Source organism: Python bivittatus, unplaced genomic scaffold (assembly GCF_059951505.1).
Source record: "Python bivittatus isolate LINGU-HERP-01145 unplaced genomic scaffold, Pbiv_v1 ctg000560_np1212, whole genome shotgun sequence".
Taxonomy (NCBI): Eukaryota; Metazoa; Chordata; class Lepidosauria; order Squamata; family Pythonidae; genus Python; species Python bivittatus.
Genome location: NW_028277083.1, coordinates 10,225,470 through 10,245,841, shown reverse-complemented (window position 1 = coordinate 10,245,841; position 20,372 = coordinate 10,225,470). Strand labels below are relative to the sequence as shown.

The window sequence follows — 20,372 nt, the reverse complement described above, 5'->3', positions numbered from 1 at the left end:
CTCGCAAAATCTAGAAGAGGATTTCTTTTTCTTTTTCAAAACACAACTCTAAATTTGCTGGTGACCTGGATGCAAGGGCTCTCTCCTCCCTGACCAACACCCGCTTTTTAAACAATGAGGTTCACAAATTGCACATGAGAAGAAGCTCTTGAGTTAGGAGAGGCAACACGCACAGAGACTGAGAGAGAGAGAGAGAGAGAAAGACAAAGGAATCACGACTGGGTGAAGTTGGAGACGGAGCATCCGGCGGGGAGGCAGGTCTTCTGAAGGGTGGCCCTGTTTCTTTTGGAACACCCTGGGTTAAGGATGCTGATTTGGGGAAGGCCTGGCGAGCTTTGGGGGGCTGCCTGGCATGGACCCTAGACCTGAAGGATGCTGAGAAGATGAGAAGATTCTCCAGGGGGAAGAAAGAAGCACTTTTTTGATTTGGGTTTCTCCTCCGCTTAGACCGCTACCTCCTCTCTCTCTTTCTCTCTCTCCCTCTCCCCCTTCCTCTCTTTGCAAATGTGATTGTTTTGTCTATCACAGAGGGCAGAGTGGAAGACTGTTCCTGGCTGGGGTGAGGGAGAGACAGCAGATAGGTTACAGGAGTCTGCCTCAGCCGGATGTCTTTCTGGACTCGTACAGGGAAGCCAGCAGGCTGCCTGAGAAGGCTTGGAAGAGCAGGGTTGCATCTGGACTCCATGCTGCCCCCACTCATCCTCTCTCTGCTCTCTGTCCTGGCAGAAGGGGCCAGCCTCCAGCCAATCAGAACGAACCACTTGGGGATGTGTCCCAACCAGCTGAACCCCAACCTCTGGGTGGATGCTCAGAGCACCTGTGAGCGAGAGTGCCAAGCCGATCAGGTGAGACTTTGCGCTGGGGGCTGCTCTCACGTGCATCTTCAGCCTGGACTTTAGTCTTCAGCAGAAGACCCGGGCCTTTCTCTGGAAAAAGGACAGGGAATAAAACCGGGGAAGGGCGTAAAGATGGAGGGCGGGGTGGGTGAGCGGGACAGCTTTCCACCTAGAAGTCTGTGGCTCAGCTGGTGAAAAGACACCCCCCCCAGTTGGACCTCTTTCGGTGGTTTAAGTTTCTTGGTGTGCATCAGGTAGACAGCTGAGCCTCGGGCTTCCCTAGTTCAAAAGGATCATTAACAGATCCCAGGAAGGAGATTTGAGGAGATCCTGGGAGGATCCCCCCAATTCCTGCTGTTGTTCACTGGAGCCATTTGTTCGGGCTCGCTTTTCCTTGGTAACAAAAGACAAGTGCTTTGAACGTGCTCAGAGGAATGGGATGACCTGCCCCTGAGGCTCCTCCAAAGAGTTCACACCCTCCTCTTAGAACAAGGGGCTTGTAAACCTTTAGCAAGGTCGTTTCGGGTCCCCCTATTAGCCATTCAGGGAAATATTCTGCTTCCCGGGCAGAAACAGGACCCCTTGAGTGAATCAGTCCAGTGGGTCAGGGCAGTAGCCTTGGATCAGACACAGAGGTTCTTGCCAGCATTGTTAGAAGGAGGGTACTTGGTTATCGCACTTTGCTTGCACACCCAAAGACGTGCACTGGCACTTAAGGAAAAGAGAGGATGTTTGTTTCACTTTTTAAACACTTCTCTGTTCCTGAAACCGCCCAGCAAGGGGTTAGCACCCATGGCTGTAGGGAAGTGGGAAGAAAATTTCATAGGTTTACCAAGAAGATGTCCTCTTCTGTCCTACAGCCCTGGCTTCCTCTCACATTCCATCTCCTAAATCTACTGAAGCAAGCAAGCTAGTGAAAGCAGGCTAAAGCACAGCATAGTTGTGGGGGGGGGGGGGATCATACACCCCCCTTTGCCAGAAAAAAAAATTTCTGGCGCAAAGCTATTTGAAGGGTCTTTAGATGGTTGAGTTTGGGGGTCCTAAGGGAGAGCAAAAGTGAGCACGTCCATGCTCGAGTGCACGAGGCGAGGTGGATCCTTGTAATGAACAACAGCTGCTCAAAAAGAAAATGCATCTTTGTCAGCGGTGCCTTTACGAAGAGGAGGGATTCCTGGTTGTAAGCCAGGCTTGGCTTTTGCTGGTGGAAGATCTAACATTGCCTAGATCTTCCCCAAACTTCCTAACATCCCACAAACAGATGAGGTTCAGAGCAAAGCATTGGCAATTTAACAAAAATAAATAAATACAGGCAGAAAACGTGTTTGCGGGCAAAGCTATCAAACTTCCCTGCAAACAAGTTTTCCGCCCGTATTTATTTTTTTTTTTTTAATCGCCAACGCTTTTCTGTGAACCTCATCCATTGGCATTCCGTGAAGTGGGTACTGGAACAGACTACTATCCATTCCAATGTGTCGTTCTGTATTTTGGTCCGTAATTCCTTGCTCTGCCCCAGCCCCACTTTCCCCTTTGTTTCTGAATACGAGCTCTTTTCCTTTGCTGGTCCCTGGTTTGCCTTCTGGGAAAGAGGTGTGTTGCTGCTTTGAAGACTAAATGACGGTTTTACGTCGTTGCCTTCTCTGATCCAGAGTCACAGCTGTGAACATGAGACTGGCACGGTTAACCACCTGGCGCAATGGTGTTTCTCTGTGGGATAGCGCACAGCCCAGGATAAGCAAAGGGATTCAAGTAGAGGTGGAGCCCCACCTAACGCCCTCCAAGATGGCTTGGTGGTGGCTCCTGGCTGCCTTCTCCTCCCCTTCCTCCTACACACTGAAAAATGTAGGTCCCGGCTGTTGTTTCTTCCCTGTCATGTCTTTGCAGGAGCAGAAGCAAAACTGGAAGTCCCCTTGCCAGTTTCTCAGTGAATTCCTGATTTGTTTGGCTCCTGTGGTATTAAGCACGGATTTATTTTTAGCACGGGTTTTAATTGATTTAAAAAAAAAACTTTTCATCCTGTCCCTGGATGATTCTTAAGTTTTTGCCTGAGTGGAAATGCCGGTGGTACACCAAATAAAGAAAGAAAAGGAAGAGAAGAGAAGGAAAATGCAGGAGAAATGTTGACCATTCGCTCCAGGGTCCATCATAACGACCCCTGCTTTGTTGGCAGAAATTCAAAGAGAGAAAGAGAGAGATCAACATCATTATAATGACCACTGCTCTATTTTGTCTAATGTTGTATTTATTTAGTCACGTTTTTATTCTGCCTTTCCTTCAAAGAATTCCAAGGGAGGTCCACATCTCCTAGGGAAGCCATCATCCTTACAATGACCCTGAGAGGCAGCTCCTGAGCCTCAAAGCTTCCCAGTCAATTTCATGATTGGATGGGCGTTTAAATGGAAAATGCTCTTCTTATGTTTTAAATGTTGGAGCAACCACACAGCAAGTTAATTCTATATTTTTCCATGGGTTCTAGGAGGCGTAAAGGGTGCTTAGATCCTGTCCTCTGGCTTTAGTTCACAGTCCCTGCCGCCCCCAGTTCTCACCACCCAAATATTTGCTGGATCCACTCACATCTTTTGATCAGGTTTTCTTGATGGATCCCTTTTCCTGGAGAGCTCTAAATCCATCATTGCTCCTGCCTTTTTTGGCATTCTCTCGTGTTCCCCAGAAGTGAACCAATGTAGGAAATGTTTTAGACATTCACCCCTTCCCAAAAATTGTACCATTTTATTCTCATCCAGGAACCCTGGGAGAGGTTTTTGTTCCCATCTAGCACGAACTGGGAGAACTTTCTCCAAAGTAGCGTTTTTTCTTGATGGGTCACATTAGTAGTTTCACGCCAACTTTCTCCTCCCTAGCCCTCACTCCAGATGTCTGGACTTCAACTCCCAGAATGTTTAACCGTGGCCATGCACACTAGGGAATTCTGAGAGTTGACATCTACACATCTGGAGCTTCAGGAAGGCTCTTCAGAAGAACTTGCTTCCTACATGAAGAAGGAAGGTCTGTGTATCAAGATTTCTCAAGCAAAACTCAACTGGCTGAGCAGGGATAGCACACCAAGCTATAAACTATAGTTTAGAAACCCTAGTGACCACGTTTGCAGAAGATATTGTGCTGAAATCCCATTATGACTTGTCTGACCTGGTCTAGAGATATGGGTTGGTCTGCACCCAGCTTGGCGTACAGTTTGGGTGTGTGCAAAAAGTTTGTTTTATCAGCTGCAATTCCATCCGAAAGCAGAGTCAGAAACCACAACAGCCAGGTGGAGGAACTCAAGGCACATCTCATCCCATTGTACTTCGACACCATCTAGACTAAAATTGCACATTTGTTTTCTGAATGGCATCAATTGCTGGCACTTCCCTGCGACTCTGGATCACGGCTGACACTTTAGCTGTGAGACAAGGCAGAACTGCAAGGGAATGTCCCTCCTTCTGTTCACTCCGTTAAGGCAGGAGGCTTGCAAGATGGTGAAAGGATCTTAAAAGCTGGGCTGTAACCTTGATTTTATGTTGCTTGTGAAATAAGGGATTGACTCAGCTAACCATGCTGTGCTTCTAAAAGTTGCATGTGGCTAAGCTGCCTTTTTTCTTCTTGCATTTGATGGAGCTGGGTCCTAATGAAGAAGCAGAATCCATACAGAGCTTCTGTTTTCGGAAGCCTCACTTCGCCCGAGCTGTTTGTTCATCTAGCTTTCCTAGGACCCACCAGCAATTCTGCACATGCAGCTTTTCAGGGAACCACCACCACACTCCAGCGCTGTGAATATGCAAATCTAGTCCGCAAGATGTACGCTTTTTGAAAGACCCCTCTACTTAATAAATTAAAGACCTGGTTGACTCTTGGTGAGTCCATGTCATTTTCTTGACCATATGGAAGTGGTTAGTCATTGTCAATTGCCAAACTAGTCTACCCTTATGAAATGACCTGGTGGTCTCCCATCCAAGTTGGGGGGCCAGATAAACTTCTTAGATAAATAAATATTAACCAGGGCTACTTATTTTTTCTAAAATCAGACACGGTTGGTGGGGTGCTGCCACCTGCATGCAAGTGAAGAAGAATGGTTTGCCAATTTGGGCACTATTTTTCTGGTGTGTGTCTGTGTGTGGGTGTGTTGCCATCTGGTTTCACATATCACAGCACTAATCTACAAGGTAGGCTTTTTGGGTGGATTTTGTGTAAATTAGGATCAAAAATGCCACATGTCTTATAAGAAAGGTTGGGTTCTTTCAATAGCTCAAGGTCATAACTTGGTTTATTTGATTAGGGATGTGTGTGTTGACTGAGATCAGCCCATGTTGGCTTAGGAAGCAAACAAACCACATGAAATGAAGTTCTACCACTTCAACCCAGTACAAACACAGAACAGGCTTGGCGATCCAGAGCCAAGGATGAGCCATTAGAGAACCAGAAGGGTGGGCTGGAGGAAGGTCACAAGGAAGAGATTGGAGTTATGGAGGAGCTTTTCGCCATTTGGGTCAATCTTTAAACACAGGCTGGGTTCATGGTTTATGACAGTGGCTGAGTTTCCACAACATCTCAACCCCAGCCCCCTGCAAAAAAATCAAGCCACCATATGACTTAGCAGAATGTGTGAACAGCAGCATTATCTTGGAAGAGGCATGAGTCTGACCATATACTAGGGCTACCATTTTGGGGGTTGTTCTTGTTTTGTGTTTAAGTCACTCTAGAGCAGTGTTTCTCAACCTCAGGAACTTTAAGACGGGTGGACTTCAACTCCCAGAATTCCCCAGCTAGCGTGCTGGCTGGGGAATTCTGGGAGTTGAAGCCCACCCGTCTTAAAGTTCTTGAGGTTGAGAAACACTGCTCTAGATTGCTGGCAAGTCTTTGCAGGTTTCTTGCAACATTTTCAGAGGTGATTCACCTTTCCTTTCTTCTGGAGCTGAGAGAGTGATTGGCCCAAAGTCACCCAACTGCCTTTGGGCCTAAGGCAGGCCTAGAACGCACCTTGCACTAAGCCACAATGCTTGTTGCCTGTTGGTGGCTGTGTGGTCAAATCCAGCTGAGGTGGTCTGAAAATCATTTAAAGCTGTGTAATAGGAACCCAGCCAATGGGGAAGCATTCAGCAAGACACAGATGGGGAACCATGATTTAGAGCAATAGGTGAAGCTGGTTAATGGCTGGGTTGACACAACATGCTAAGTCAAAAATAGTGGGTGTGTTGACTGAAGCAGGCAGAATGCTGAGCAAACTGGCATAATGCATCCTGTAAACCTAGCCCATTATTAGCTTATTCAACAAGCCATGGCTAAACAAATGGATTTGCATAATGTGCCTACCCAACCATTACCACAGATGGACTCTTGTTTGACTTGGGACAAGGTGTGTTCTGTCAGTGTGATAAACTTCCCAGGAAGAAGTGTGCCTGCATTTGAACATCCTGTTTTTGTTTCCTCAACAGGACTGTGAAGGCTTTGAGAAATGCTGCACCAACGTTTGTGGTCTGCGGAGTTGTGTGGCTGCCCGTTACGCTGACGGAAGTCTCTCTTCGCTGGAACAGGTGCAAGAAGCCACCTGCGAGAGCTTTGTCTGCACCCAACAAGGCTCGGACTGTGATATTTGGGATGGACAACCTGTCTGCAAGTGCAAGGACAGGTGTGAGAAGGAACCCAACTTCACCTGTGCCTCTGATGGACTCACCTACTACAACAAGTGCTACATGGATGCCGAAGCCTGTATCCGGGGCATCAGTCTGGCAGTGGTGCCTTGCAAATACATCTTCACCTGGCCCAATACCAGCCCAGTGCCAGTGGAGACCACAACTCACCCCACCCCTGGTGCATCTCCTGAGTTGCCTATCCCACCAGCTCTCTACAACAACCCTTTCCACCAGCTTGTCTATGTAGGCGGTACTGTGAGCTTCCACTGTGATGTGAGTGGGCGGCCTCGTCCTGACATCACCTGGGAGAAGCAGAGTGACCATCAGGAGAACTTCATCATGCGGCCTGACCAGATGTATGGCAACATGGTGGTGACCAACATTGGCCAGTTGGTCATCTACAATGCCCAGCCAGAAGATGCTGGAATCTACACTTGTACAGCCAGAAACTCTGCTGGTCTCCTGCGAGCGGACTTCCCGCTCTCGGTCATCAAGAGGGAGCACTCCAGAGGGGACCCAAGAGTTTCCAGTACACTACAACTCCCACCCAGCGAGTGCCTGAAGGAACCTGATAAACAGGACTGTGAGACCTACCAAACCCGCTGGCATTTTGACTCCAAAAAAGGCTCCTGTGTTACTTTCCGTTACGGCAGTTGTGGGGCAAACCAGAACCACTTTGACACTTACGAGGAGTGTCAACTGGCCTGCGTCAGTAACACAGTCAATCTGTGTACTCTTCCCATGGTGCAAGGGCCCTGTAAGAACTGGGAACCGCGCTGGGCCTACAACCACCTGATGAAGCAGTGCCATTCCTTTATCTACGGTGGCTGTGAGGGCAACGAGAACAACTTCGACAGCAAGGAGAGCTGTGAGGATGTCTGCCCCTTCCCGAAAACCTTGCTGTGCAAAGCCTGCCGCCTGAAAAGTAAGATGGTGTTGAGCCTCTGCCGCAGTGATTTTGCCATCGTGGGCCGACTGATGGAGATCATCGAGGACCAGGACTCTGGGATTGCCCGCTTTGCACTGGACGACGTTCTCAAAGATGAGAAGATGGGCCTCAAGTTCTTCAACATCAAATATCTGGAAGTCACCTTGACTGACATGGACTGGAACTGTCCCTGTCCCAACATGACCACAGAGGATGGGCCCCTCATCATCATGGGTGAAGTCCACGATGGCATGGCTGTCCTTGACCCCAACAGCTATGTCCGGACTGCCAATGACAAGCGGGTGAAGAAAATCTACGAGCTGCTCGAGAAGAAGACCTGTGAGTTGCTCAACCGGTTTCAGGACTAGTGTGGGCTGGGGAGAGGGAAAGTAGACAGACGAGAGAGGTCCCTTCCTGAAGACCCAGCCATCCTTGTATTGTTATAGAAGCAAAGGACTGAGTGGGAAGATGGACGGGGCATTGCTGCTGCCCCTTTCAATCCACATGGAATGACTGTGTTCACACAACATGCTTAACCTGGTTACTGAACTAACCCTTTTTCTGGGTTTGCATAATACCTTGATCTACAAACTAACCAAACAGGTTGGGTTCACCCAACGCAAAGCAAGTAACCCAGCTCAGCTTGTACTGAATACAGCGACTAGGCGTGTAAGTGACCTGGTTTGGTGTGCTGGGTGAATACAGCCATGAAGGGAAGACAATATTTCCCATCTTCACCCCAGGCCAACTCAATGGGCCAGCCTTTCATTTTGAAATATTTTTTTCTGTTATGATCAGAACTCTACGATGATGAGTGCTGGCTATGCTTGTAATTATCCACCGTCTGATTTTGCGTGAGTTGTAATTTATCTGTAGTCATAACATCCCACTGCTCTACACCCTCTTCGGCTGCTCCAAACTATGTGAAATTAAGAATAATTAAACCAGCAAACAAAGTTTCTTCTCCAGTTACAGTGCAGGTCAATAGGGGCCTCTCTTGTTTTGATGGCTAATTCTTTCTTTAGTCAAGCATCATTGTTCTTGAGGACTAGCTTCCTATCCTGGGAGTACAAGAGGAAAGCCACGTTCACATTTGCCAAATATGATTTGCTTGAGAAATGAAGGGCAGCCACTATGAAAAATACATAGACCATGTTTGAAAGATCACAATTTGGCTTAATACTGGTCTATGCTTGCAACCCGTTTCAAGCAAAACCCATATGATTTAATCATAGTTTCCTATTTCATCCAAATTTAGGAAGCCTTTGCTACAAACTTTGGAACAAGGCTGGAGGTTGAACCAATTTCTAACGCCCAGGCTTGATCTCAATAACTCCTGGGTTCAGAGTAAATGTGAAACTGTAAATTGGAAGTTTCCTGGTTTATTTGCTTGTACCATCAAAGCAAAGGTCCTGCTAAAGGTTATCCATATTTATATATCATATAACCTGAGATACAGTTTATGGAACCAGTCCAGAAGAAGCATGCAAGATCAAAACTTTCACATTCACTGAAGATCGTATCAATTCAATTAGGACTATCGGATCTGGGCTGCAACAATCTAGATGACTAGTAGGTGGCAATAGAGAAATTCTAGCTCTTTGCAGCCACCCAACCAGGTCCGGATAGTGTTCAGCCCAGATCTAAAAGTTCTATTTACATTTCCCTGGATAATCAAAATGGGATTCTTTTTGATAGGTATAAGCAAACCCGCAAGTGAATTGCAACTTATACCACCTTTTCAAGGTTCCAAAGATAAACTTTGGATGTAATTAATTGCCCCTTCCCAGATTATGCATTACAGGTATTATCAAATTTATAGGTAAAGTCTCCTACGTGAATTCAGCTCCTGGTAACTTTCAGGTTACTTTTTCAGAAACTGCACCGAAAAGGTGTCCCCCCTCCCCATTTTCCAGGCTGTTTTATTGTTTCCCCATTCTAGTCTACAGCCCTGGGATTCTCTGGAGGAGCCCCATCCAAGTGGTCACCAGGACAGACCCTGCTTAGCTTCTGAGCCCAGACAAGTGTGATCTAATACTGCCCCCTGCTGAAACACTCAGATTTACCCTTGCTAACGGCTCCATCACAGATAGGGAGCTGAGTACAAACCAAACGATGCTCAGGCAGGAATGCTGAAACGTTATCTTTATTGGCACCCAAATACAACACAGATTATATAAGCTACAGTTACCTTGATTCTTAGCCAAGGTTCTTTGACCATATGGCTCAAATTTAAGAATTAAAGGAGCACTGCTATGCTACGCATCACCACTAGAGGGAGCTGTTATTTTACGTACAAGTAAGAGAGACATGGATTCGATTTTCTTCCGCCGGCACATAGAAAGGGGCTTAATTTCCTTCTCTTAGAAACAGTTCTGCATTTTTTAAAAAGAAAAAAAAATCTGAAGGGAGGGTGCAAGAAAATATAATCATAATTTAAAAAAAAATCAGCTGTCAGCCTTAAGGATAGCTCTGAACTGCTTAGAGAACCGCCCAGAGTCACTTTTTCGTGAGATGGGCGGTATCTAAATTTGAAATATAAATAAATAAATAAACAAACAAACAAACAAACAGCAGTGGGTTGCAAACTGGAAACACAAGCAGGTTAGTTGTGTGAGCAGGTTTGGAAGCTATCGTTCTTCGCACGTGAAGCTATCTGGGCACACCTCACCATTTTCAAAAGCAAGCTTACTAACCCCTCCGTCCTGCAGAAAACTGGGCCAGGAAGTTTTTAAACCAACCATCCAGATCTATTGTACTACAAGACAAGAGCTGGGGATCCACTGCAATCCAGCACATCTGGACAACATCAGCCCTTTCTTTCAGGCTGGTGTTCTACAGGGAGGGAGATGTGAATGCGGACGGAGATTCAAACATCCCGACAGTCAGTCTCGCAGCTCGGATGTTGCAGTTCAAGGAACTTTAGACCACGTGAAACATCCTATTATGTCATGTGCTGATTCAACATCAGACTCGTGGTCTTAAGAAGAAGCATGGGGGATCTTGCCTTCCATATGTCCCGAAAGGTAAGAGGAAGGCATTGTGTTAAATTGAACCCAATGGCATGAAATACTGTAGTTAACCAGCTCTATAGTTCAGTGTTTCTCAACCTTGGCCACTTTAAGATGGGTGGACTTCAACTTCCAGAATTCCCCAGCCAGCATGGCTGGCTGGGGAATTCTGGGAGTTGAAGTCCACCCATCTTAAAGTGGACAAGGTTGAGAAACACTGCTGTACTGTAGTTGATTAAGTGTTGGCCTGATGTAGGAGTCATCTCTGTAGTTAAAAGAAGTAAAAAGGAAAGAAATATTTCTGGCTGGAGGGGGGAGTTTACAAGCATTTTCATCTCCCCTCCCACTGGTCAAAAGTTTTAGTCATTTAGGGGGAACAGAGTAACGGCGCCTTCCAAGACTTCTTAAAGCATTATTCCGAAATTGTCATCCCCGAAGTCCCAACCCATAACCCTTCTCAAAAGGCACGAGCACATAACCACCAATGAAGCTTGCTGATTCCACCTCACATCCCCAGCGCTCATGTATTACCCCAGCTCGGCAGGCTTGCCATGTTGTTCAAGCCAAAAGCAGCAGACATTTAAGGCATCCTGAAACCAGGATCTCAAACCTGTGACAAGCCCGGGCTTACATGTGCAGCTTTCTGGATCCACCAAGGAGTGGCTATTATGGAGGACCATCAAACCACCACGCTTGGTGAGAGAGCAGTTGTCAGCCAGACGGTGAACTGAGGAGATGTGCTTGTTAACTGAGCTTTCTTGTTTAGTGTGCCCAGGGAACACACCCTGTTTCTAAGGCTGCAGGGATGCATCTAAACAGTTTGCGATGTGATTGCAACAACCCGGAAGGAAAGCTGAGTTTGAAGCATGACGTCCAAATTAGGTCGCTGAATGACCATCCTGGTCAAGGCATTGCACAAACAACTGTTGTCCCTGTATCCTGAGTCTCATCTGTCCAGGAATGCAAGCCTCTAGCCCCCAAACCCCCAAGAGGCATAAAGGATCCTATCCCTACACCAGGAAAGGTGAGGAGCAACATCACCAAACATCTCTGTTGGACCGCTGTTCTTCCAGAAAGTCTTCTTCCCCAGCTAGGGACTAACTTGGCACCAGGTCCAATCACCTCACGAGGACTTCCCCAGGGGCCTGACAGGAAGCAGAGCACAGCACGACAGAAGCAGAAGAAATACTGCAGAAGCAGGAGAGCAGAGCGCAGAAGAAACACTGCAGAAGGAAGAGAGCTCCGCAGCGTCCTGAAGGAGTCCGTCTGGTTCCCTCGGGGAGGCAGCGGCACGGCGACTTAGCGTTTGCGGAAAATAAGGCACTTGTTGTTCGCAGGCATGTCAACCTGGGCACAGAAACTCTACGGTTATTCTGGGCAATAGGATTGCAAGGGATGCCAGGCTGCAATAGCCCCCCTTTTCTGGGGCCCACCAGTCTGGGGAACCAGGACGCACTAGGAGACCCTAGAGATCAATGGAAGGAGGTGGATTCCAAAGAATCTAGCTGGGGAAGGACTGGCCAGGATACAGGAGAGAAGCTGCATTTATTTTTAGGTGAAAGCTAACTCAAATTAATACGTTGTAGGGAGTGCATCTGTTGCCATGCCAGGCAAAGTTGCTGCTAGAAATTCGGCTGCACAGAGGGGTCACTCAGGCAGGGGTGCGTGCAGGTGGTTGTCCAAGAAGTCAAGGATGCAGCCACATGGAGGCTTCAGTCCCATGGTCACGGCTGCCATCTTGACTTTTGGATACCCCCCTGCAGATACTCCTGCCCAGATTAAAACTAAAACTGTAAAACTAAATCTAAAACTCAAAGTGTAAAACTCAAGCTACGACCACATGTAAAAGTGTAAAACTAAAACTCTAAAACTCAAGCTAAAACTCAAAACAGTAAAATTCAAGCTCAAAGGAAAACTGTGAAACTCCAGTAAAAACTAAGACTGCAAAACTAAGGCTAAAGTTAAACCATAAAACTCCGGTGAAAACGAAAATGGCAAAACTCAAGCTAAAATTAAACCGTAAAACTCCGGCGAAAACGAAAACTGTAAAACTCAAGTAAAAACGAAAACGGCAGAACTCAAGCTAAAATTAAGCCATAAAACTCCAGCTAAAACAAAAACGGTAAAACTCCAGCTAAAGCTAAAACCATTCCTTTTCCAGTAGTAAGCAGAACGGGAAGGGCAATTGGGGGGAGATTTGGGAGGGGGTGGGTGGGGGAGAGGGGAAGCAACGTGGTTGGAGCTGAGGGTCCATGGGGGTATGTGTGTGTGTCAAAAACTGCAAGATCGTGATGCTGCACCTATCATCTTGCCGATGTTTACACCCCTCCACCCACCATGTGGACACTGAGCTGAGCCATGAAGATGGCCAGGATCTGAGGCCTGTGTCCTTCCCTGTCTTGGGTGGGGAGGAAGAGGGTCTCTCGCTTTCTTTTTAGCAACACATTAAACATGTTTAGTGTATCTGTAGAAGCCTTTGCTCACATGATGCACTTAACCACGTTAGGGAATTCACCCCTATTTGGCGTTTGCACGACAGGCTAAGCCACCAAAAGCCGAGCCAAGGTTACGAGTAACTGAGCTTTGAATGCTGGGCTAATGCTGGTTATGTGCTGAGTAAAGCTTGCGACCTTTCCCAATTCAGCCTACCATTTTTTCCAACTGCATCCCGTTGGCCTCGGCCAGCTGTTGCAGGACAGCAGTGTCCCGGAGCCCCCAAGCTGGATTTCTGGTAGTGGGAGAGAGCAAAGAAGGGAGGGAGGAAAATGATTAGCCCTTTGTTAAAAGAATGATTCTGCAACCTAAAAAAAATTGCTTCTGGAGGAAAAGAGGGCTATAAAGAACTCTCAAGAGCAGGGTTTCTCAACCTTGGCCACTTTAAGGGGGGTGGACTTCAACTCCCAGAATTCCCCAGCCAGCCATGCTAGATGAAGGCTAGCCATCGACAGACCACAGCAAACCCTGTGCCCTCCCCACCACACTCTTGAAATCTGGCGGTAAAATGACTTATTTTCAACGACCCAACTTTTCCCCTTGTTGGGTCTTCCATTTCCGTGGAGAAGAGCCCTTCAATTTGTTGCAAAACATCTGGAAAGGGCTATGCCACAGTGTGGTCAAATTTGAATGGCCTGATGTTCAGCCATTTGGGGGGGTGGTATTAAATAGAAAAAGGGGAACAGTTGGTCACCTGGAGACCCCCAGCGTCCATTCTTGGCTTCAGCCTTTCCAGAGGAAAAGAATGAGGTGATGAATGCATTCCTACCCCTCTTCCAGAGAGGTGACCCACAACCAGGGTATCAACGAAGTCAAGTTGCTGGCCACAATCATGCAGTTGAAGCTCTGTCCCTTTTTAGGGGGTCACAATGCACACAGAAAAGAGCCAGGAGCCAAGAGCCAAAAGCACCATCTTGACTTTTTTGACCCACCCCCCACCCCCACGGTCAACCTTTGCATTGCTCACCTCCGCCTCAAACTGTGATCAAAATCAACGTTGCTCTGTGGAGTGATGCAACCGTTCACCGCGTAGGGCTATGGAGCACAGAGGCAAAACCACAAATATGAAGTTGTTAGATAAGGTCACCCGTCCTCCAGCTAAGTGGGAAGTCTCTCTCCTACTGAGAGCCTCCATGCCCTCCACAGTCCAAAGGAAAAACAGAAGCAAGAAAACTCATTTTGGTACCAGGGGCCTTTCCAGTTTTCCTGGGTCTGGACCTTTCTAAAACTTCAATATACAGAAAACAAAATGTGGTTGTTGTTGTTGATACTGGTGACATCTTCAGCCTACTGGGCCTCTAAAAAACACAGGGTTGGAAACATAATTCTCACCCTTCTCTCTCTCTCTCTCTCTCTCTCTCTCTCTCAAATTTGTCACCGCCCGTCTTGCTAGAAAATGACTTTTTGCTCTGAACCATGCTGCAAGGTAGACAAAACCGTGAGATCAGCTGAGGCATGGAGCAATCCCGGATACTTTCAATTACTCTACCTCACTTTCACTAAGCTTTAACTAGCTACGTCCCTTCTCCCCGACCTTTCAGTGGTCTCATCCTAGGTTTGGCCTCCAGGAGACCTGGAATCAACCAAGGTTCAGCTCCACTGCACCTGTAAACACCACTAGCCAAATCAAATCAACTTATATTGATCAATGACCAGATGAAACATCACGGTAAGGCCAAGTGATGGTCAAGACGCTCCTCTGGCACCACGAGATAACCATTTACAAGGTTGGAAGATGTTCCGTCTGAGCATGGTATCCATTAGACTGAGCTCAACCCCAGCACTTCTTTCTTTCATTGTTGTAAAGGGTGGAGGAACAGCTTTGATCACCCCCAAAACTTCCACCTCTGATACTTGAAAACTGCTGCAGCAGTCTTTCTCAACCTTGGCCACTTTAAGATGGGTGGACTTCAACGCCCAGCATTCCCCAGCCAGCATGGCTGGCTAGGGAATGCTGGGCGTTGAAGTCCAGTCATCTTAAAGTGGCCAAGGTTGAGAAACACCGTGCTACAACATGAAAGAGAGTTTTGACTTTTTCGCAGACCCGAGGGCAATTGCTTCATCAGATGGAGGTGCCACTTCCAAAATGGAAGAGATCCAAAACACATCCCTCTTCATGGGCAACACCCTAACTGGGCCAAGACTGGGTAATCTGCAGCCCATCAGAGCCCTTCTAAAAGTGGCCGCCAAGGTGACAATCAACTCCCCAGAGAAGTCAAAGGTGCTGTACTAAATAGATTTAAAGGTAAACTGAAGGCATCTGGTACTCATTGGACAAACTGCCCATCACCTCCAGCCCAGCTAGGTTTTGGCACCTTCCAGGTTTTTAGGGTTCCAACCCCATCAGTTTTAGCCAGCATAGCCAATGGCAAGTGAGTCCCAAACTCCAAAACCAGGTTCTCTCTCCCTGCATTGACCCAGTGAGGATCAGGAATAGCTCTTCCATCTCTGCACATTTACAAGGATCACTGAATTTTTTGCATCCCTGAGGAAACACTTACCCCATAGGTGATCATGAGTGCTTTGGATTTGAGTAGTTTCCCAGCTCCCCGGAACAAGCCCTGGAGAAACAGGAACCGGGAGACATTGAGCCAGGAGGTAGAGAGGAGGAGAAAAAGCCATCAGTCCTGGAAAGGACATCTACTAGGATCATGACATCAGTGTGGCATTTGTTCAACAAGCAAAACATCTGCCTAGAATAGCCACAATGTTCGTTTCTATCATGCCACCTTTTCCAGGCTGAAAAGGGTGAGCTGGTGAGAACAACTCATTTCGCAAGGAGACACATTTTGCAATGCCTCCTCCCCATTATTGACATGATTGCTTGACAAAAAGAGGAAAAGGCACTCTACGCTTGCTCACAGGCATGACCTCTGGGCATGGGAAGAGGCACATGTTCCTTCACATGCTCCAAGGCCATAATTTGGAGCCTGTGCAACTTGCACTGCAGTTCATCATAGAGGCAGTGAGACTAGTTTTCTTTAAAAACTAAACGGTGAGATTATGAAGACGTCCAGAAAAAGAGGTGGGGTAGAACATCTGCATGGATGAGCTTCACCCATGAGAACCTCCAATCTTTGGAAATTGTCCGTGGCACAGTGTGGATTCTGGTCAAGATACAGGAGGGAAATAGTCTACCCCAAGAAACCCATCAGCCACAGTCCTGGTCCTCTTCCCCACCTTTGTCTGTGTTGGCTATGATCCAAAACTCAATTCTAGTTGGTTGTAAAGCAGCCACATGATGTTCTAGCTGCATTATCTGAATAGTCTCCAAAGGCAGACCCAGAGATAGCTCATTACAGCAGTCTAACCTCAAGGTGATTAGAGCATGAATGCATGAATGATGAAAGCTACAATCCTGGGGAGAGAGAAAGATCAAAGGCCTTGTATGGGCTTTGATGGGCCAGGCCAGCAAAAACCCGATTCAACCAATAAAAGCTGAATTAAAACTGAACGTTACATTGACTTCTGCAGCACATTCTTATATGGTCAAACCCTGATTTATCAACTCGATATGATGGATTTTGCAGGCAATTGACCGTATTTCTGCAGCTTTTGATGTCACTGAGCTAATGACATCCCTGCACAAACAAAGTAATGACACTGTCATACCAATGAAGTAAATTGACACAAACAATGTGATTTGCATCATTTGCATAATGAAGTGAGTAGGCAAATGTTGCAAATTGCCACAATGATGCATTTAATATATTAATGCATATCTGTGGATAACAAACACCCTTCCCTACATTTTTTGGGGGGGGGGGTCCCTTCAAGTCGGTGTTGACTCCTGGCAACTGCTTGGACCAGTCCCTGCAGTTTTCTTGGCAAGGGGTTTTGGAAGGGGGTTGCCATTGCCTGCTTCCTAGGGCTGAGAAAGGGTGACTGGCCCAAGGTCACCCAGCTGGCTTCTTGCCTAAGGCAGGACTAGAACTCACAGTTCCTGGTTTTTAGCCTGGTGCCTTAACCTCTACACCAGTGTTTCTCAACCTTGGCAACTTGAAGATGCGTGGACTTCAACTCCCAAAATTCCCCAGCCAGCATGTTGGCTAGGGAATTCTGGGAGTTGAAGTCCACGCATCTTCAAGTTGCCAAGGTTGAGAAACACTGCTCTACACCAAACCGGCCCCCAATAATAATAATAAAGTCCCTGCAGTTTTCTTGGCAAGGTTTTTCAGAAGGGGGTTGCCATTGCCTCCTTCCTAGGGCTGAGAGAAAGTGACTGGCCCAAGGTCACCCTGCTGTCTTCATGCCTAAGGTGGGACTAGAACTCGTGATCACCCAGTTTCTAGCCTAGTGCCTTAACCACTTACACCAAACTTCCCTACAATTAGTTTGTTAAGACAAGGCTTCACCGTACATTACATTCTAAGAAGTGAGCTGTATTCATTTCTGGTGGCAGAAAACTCAGAGGACCGGTAGCTCTTTTTCCTAAGCATCTGATGACGCGAACTGCAGCTCATGAAAGCAACTGCCAGAATGTGTTAGTCAGAAAAAGCGCTACCAGATCTCTGATGGCTTGCCATTGTACCTAATCTGGTGGTCACCAAAGCAAAACCGACGGAAGTCCAGCCCATTACTATCCTGAAAGAAAATCCCCCCAAAACAGAATTTATGGCTGAGCAAACTCCAAAAAGACTTGCTGGCAAAGTCTACTCACCTCGGTGCACTTCATTTCTGAGATATGAATCATGTTGATGTTGACGATGAGATCCAAAGAGTCTGGGTGCAAACCACCCCAGGTCTCCCAGCCCTGGGATGAATCCAGGTAGATGGGCGGTTTGACATTTGAGAGGTGGAATGTTCTGATAAACGCTGAAATACTGCAAAGAGAGAGAGGAAGAGAGGACAATCTGCTGGCCAGTCCCACCATGTTGCAGAAGTGGAAACTCTGGGTTGGAAATCTTCTCTTCAAAAAAAGCCCAGCAAGGAGTTGCACTCAAGAACTATAATGAGGGGAAAGATTGATAAATATATAGTAGGAAGGAAAAGGATGGGTAAAAGGAATACTTAGGGAATGTATTAGAATACATAAAAGGGATACTTAGGGAATACTTGGTAATTTGATGAATGCTACAAAGTCATTTTCTTGGCCACAAGACGGTGGTGGGCTCAAAGACGATGGGATCTGCCTTCCCCGTGATTCTGGCCCCACATTTAGGGCATAGAGCAGTGTTTCTCAACCTTGGCAGCTTGAAGATGGGTGGACTTCAACTCCCAGAATTCCCCAGCTGGCTGTAACCCATCTTCTGAAACTAAAAGAACTCTTGTCAATTTCAGGCCAGCTGCCAAACATCTGGAATCAGTACCATGTCGCCGGGGAAGGGCAGTGTGATTGGCTATTGCTGGCAGCCCTCGAGGGAAGCACCGAATGCAGTATGCAAAGCGGGTGTGTGTGTGTATGCGCGCGAAAGGGCACCTCCCCCTACCCAAAGCAGTAAAAATAGGAGAAAGATTGGCACCTTTGTTGGCAAAAGAAGCCGAACACTTGTACCACTCTCACTGGGGACAAAAACCAGCAAGATATCTTCAACTGACCTCCCAGGCAGAGGGCACTAGAGATGTCTTGTAAACCCCGTTTACTGACCTTCTGAAAGTTCACAAAGTGGGCAGACAGTCCCCTGATGCCTGATCAGTCCCACAGCCTGAGCCAAAATGGCAGGAAGGGGTGCCCGATGAATGGCATGGAGAGGGCACGCCCTCAGCAGCACAAAACAGCCAAGGAGAACTGGCTGGCCACCTCCCAGCCAACACCATCACCAGGGCATCGTCGAACATTCCCATGGCAAGATTTAAAACTGAAATTATGGGCTCAGAGATTATCTCAGAGAATGGAGACGCTCTGCTTGGATCTGGGCAGAGGGGGTCTTTCTGGACTGCTAACACTGGTGACGTTACCTAGTCGGGTAAAGAAATGTCTGCAAGCCACCAACCGAGCTCAGAGAGGACTCTGCACGGAGTTAAGCCGTATTTACTCACCATTCAAAAGAGCAAAACAATAAAATAAAATAATAAAAACAAAAGAGCTAAAAAGGAAACAGAAGGACTACAACGCACTCCCTCCAGCAGATAAGCAGGGATTGGCTCCAGACAAGCCATCAGGCAGAAAACAATAATCCAGGAACCACCGAGGAGAAAACCACACCCACACCAGCTACTGCATATAAACAGGGAGCAAACCCCACACTCCCTCGCACTGATGATGTCACCTAGCTGGGTCATGAAACATCTGCAAGCAAGCAAGCTCGGAGAGCCCCAGCTCCTCGTAGAGTGAACCCATACTCCCGTACCATTCAACGGAGTAAAATAGTAAAAATAAAAATGGTAAAAGAAAAAGAAGAGAGCTAAAAGGGAAACAGAAAGACCACCACACATCCCCTCCAGCAGCCGCGTTCAGATAAGCAGGGATTGGCACCCGACAAACCATCAGGCAGAAAACAACACCCTCATCCAAGGAGAAGCCCCCACCCCAACAATGGCAGGGCAAGCTCCTGCATGTAAACAGGGGGCGAAGCCCACACGCCCTCCCTGGCACTGACGCTGTGGTTACCTAGTCGGGTAATGCCCCGCCCGCAGGTGAACCACCCAGCCCAGAGGCCGCCGAGGGCTCCAGAAGGCTTGGAGACGGGACGCGCCCTCCTTCGCGGCGTTTCCTTCGGGGGAGCCGCCCAGCCCGGGACCCGGGGCGCCCGGGGGCGCCGCCTCACCTCTCCAGGGCCCGGGGGTCCACGTCGGAAGGCTGCCACTCCACGTTGGGCAGCGCCTGGGCGAAATGCGCGGCGTGCTGCCCGGTCCCCGAGGCCACCTCCAGCACCCGCAGGCGCGCTTGGGCGCCCAGGTAGCGCCGCAGCACGGCCAGGATGGGCTCCTTGTTGCGGTCGGCCGCCGCCGCCAGCGGGATGCTGCTCATGGCGGGCGGCGCGGAGACGCGGGCGAGCCTCTGCGCCGGTGGCAGCGGCCGGTGCCCGGCCGGCGACCGCTCGCCCACGCGCGCCGGGCGCTGCGCCCGCAAGGTCGGGCACAGGCGGCGGGGGGCGCGCCTCCACGGCTCGGGAAGGCGGAGGAGCCGGGCCAGCAGTTGCGAAAGCGAGGGCTGGACGGTGCCAGCGGCGGCTCTGCCCACCGCCCGGTCGCTGCAGCGGGCGAACGCCGGGTGGGAAGACTACACTTCCCAGAGGGCAGCGCGGGGAGGGCGGTTCCTGGCTGTTACTGGCTGGGTCGGAGGGGGCGTCTAGCTTTCCGGGGGGGAGGGAAGGGGGAGGGGCCGGGGGCGGGGGAAGAAGCGCGATCCCCCATGAATGGGGGGCGACCTTAGGGACGCTGGGGGTCCTTGCTTAAAACCAGGCTGGCAATGGGAGCGTGGGCATTGGAGGGCAAGGCGCTAGTCCTCAGGAGTCTTAGGCGTTCGGGAGGCGTGCCTGGGCTTGTTCCAAGGGAAGCGCTCTCGGAAGACTCCAGAAACAGAAAAGTCCCCCTTTTC

General features: G+C 48.4%; 2 protein-coding genes across 2 annotated transcripts; one reads left to right on the top strand and one right to left on the bottom strand.

Annotated features, from left to right (window-relative positions):
* The first annotated feature begins 683 nt into the window (after window positions 1-683).
* WFIKKN1 (WAP, follistatin/kazal, immunoglobulin, kunitz and netrin domain containing 1) lies at window positions 684-7,872 on the top strand. The gene is made up of 2 exons (XM_007443469.2): window positions 684-845; window positions 6,263-7,872. Exons 1-2 carry the CDS (start codon window positions 684-686, stop codon window positions 7,754-7,756), a joined length of 1,656 nt encoding a protein of 551 aa, XP_007443531.1. The 3' UTR covers window positions 7,757-7,872.
* Window positions 7,873-9,518: 1,646 nt separating this feature from the next.
* On the bottom strand, window positions 9,519-20,045 carry METTL26 (methyltransferase like 26). Its single transcript, XM_088148177.1, has 6 exons — window positions 19,600-20,045; window positions 17,553-17,715; window positions 15,394-15,453; window positions 13,860-13,927; window positions 13,049-13,127; window positions 9,519-11,746 (listed from the first exon to the last, which is right to left on the bottom strand). The coding sequence occupies exons 1-6, from the start codon at window positions 19,800-19,802 to the stop codon at window positions 11,699-11,701; spliced, it is 621 nt and encodes a 206-aa protein (XP_088004303.1). The 5' UTR covers window positions 19,803-20,045; the 3' UTR covers window positions 9,519-11,698.
* Between the last annotated feature and the right edge of the window lie 327 nt (window positions 20,046-20,372).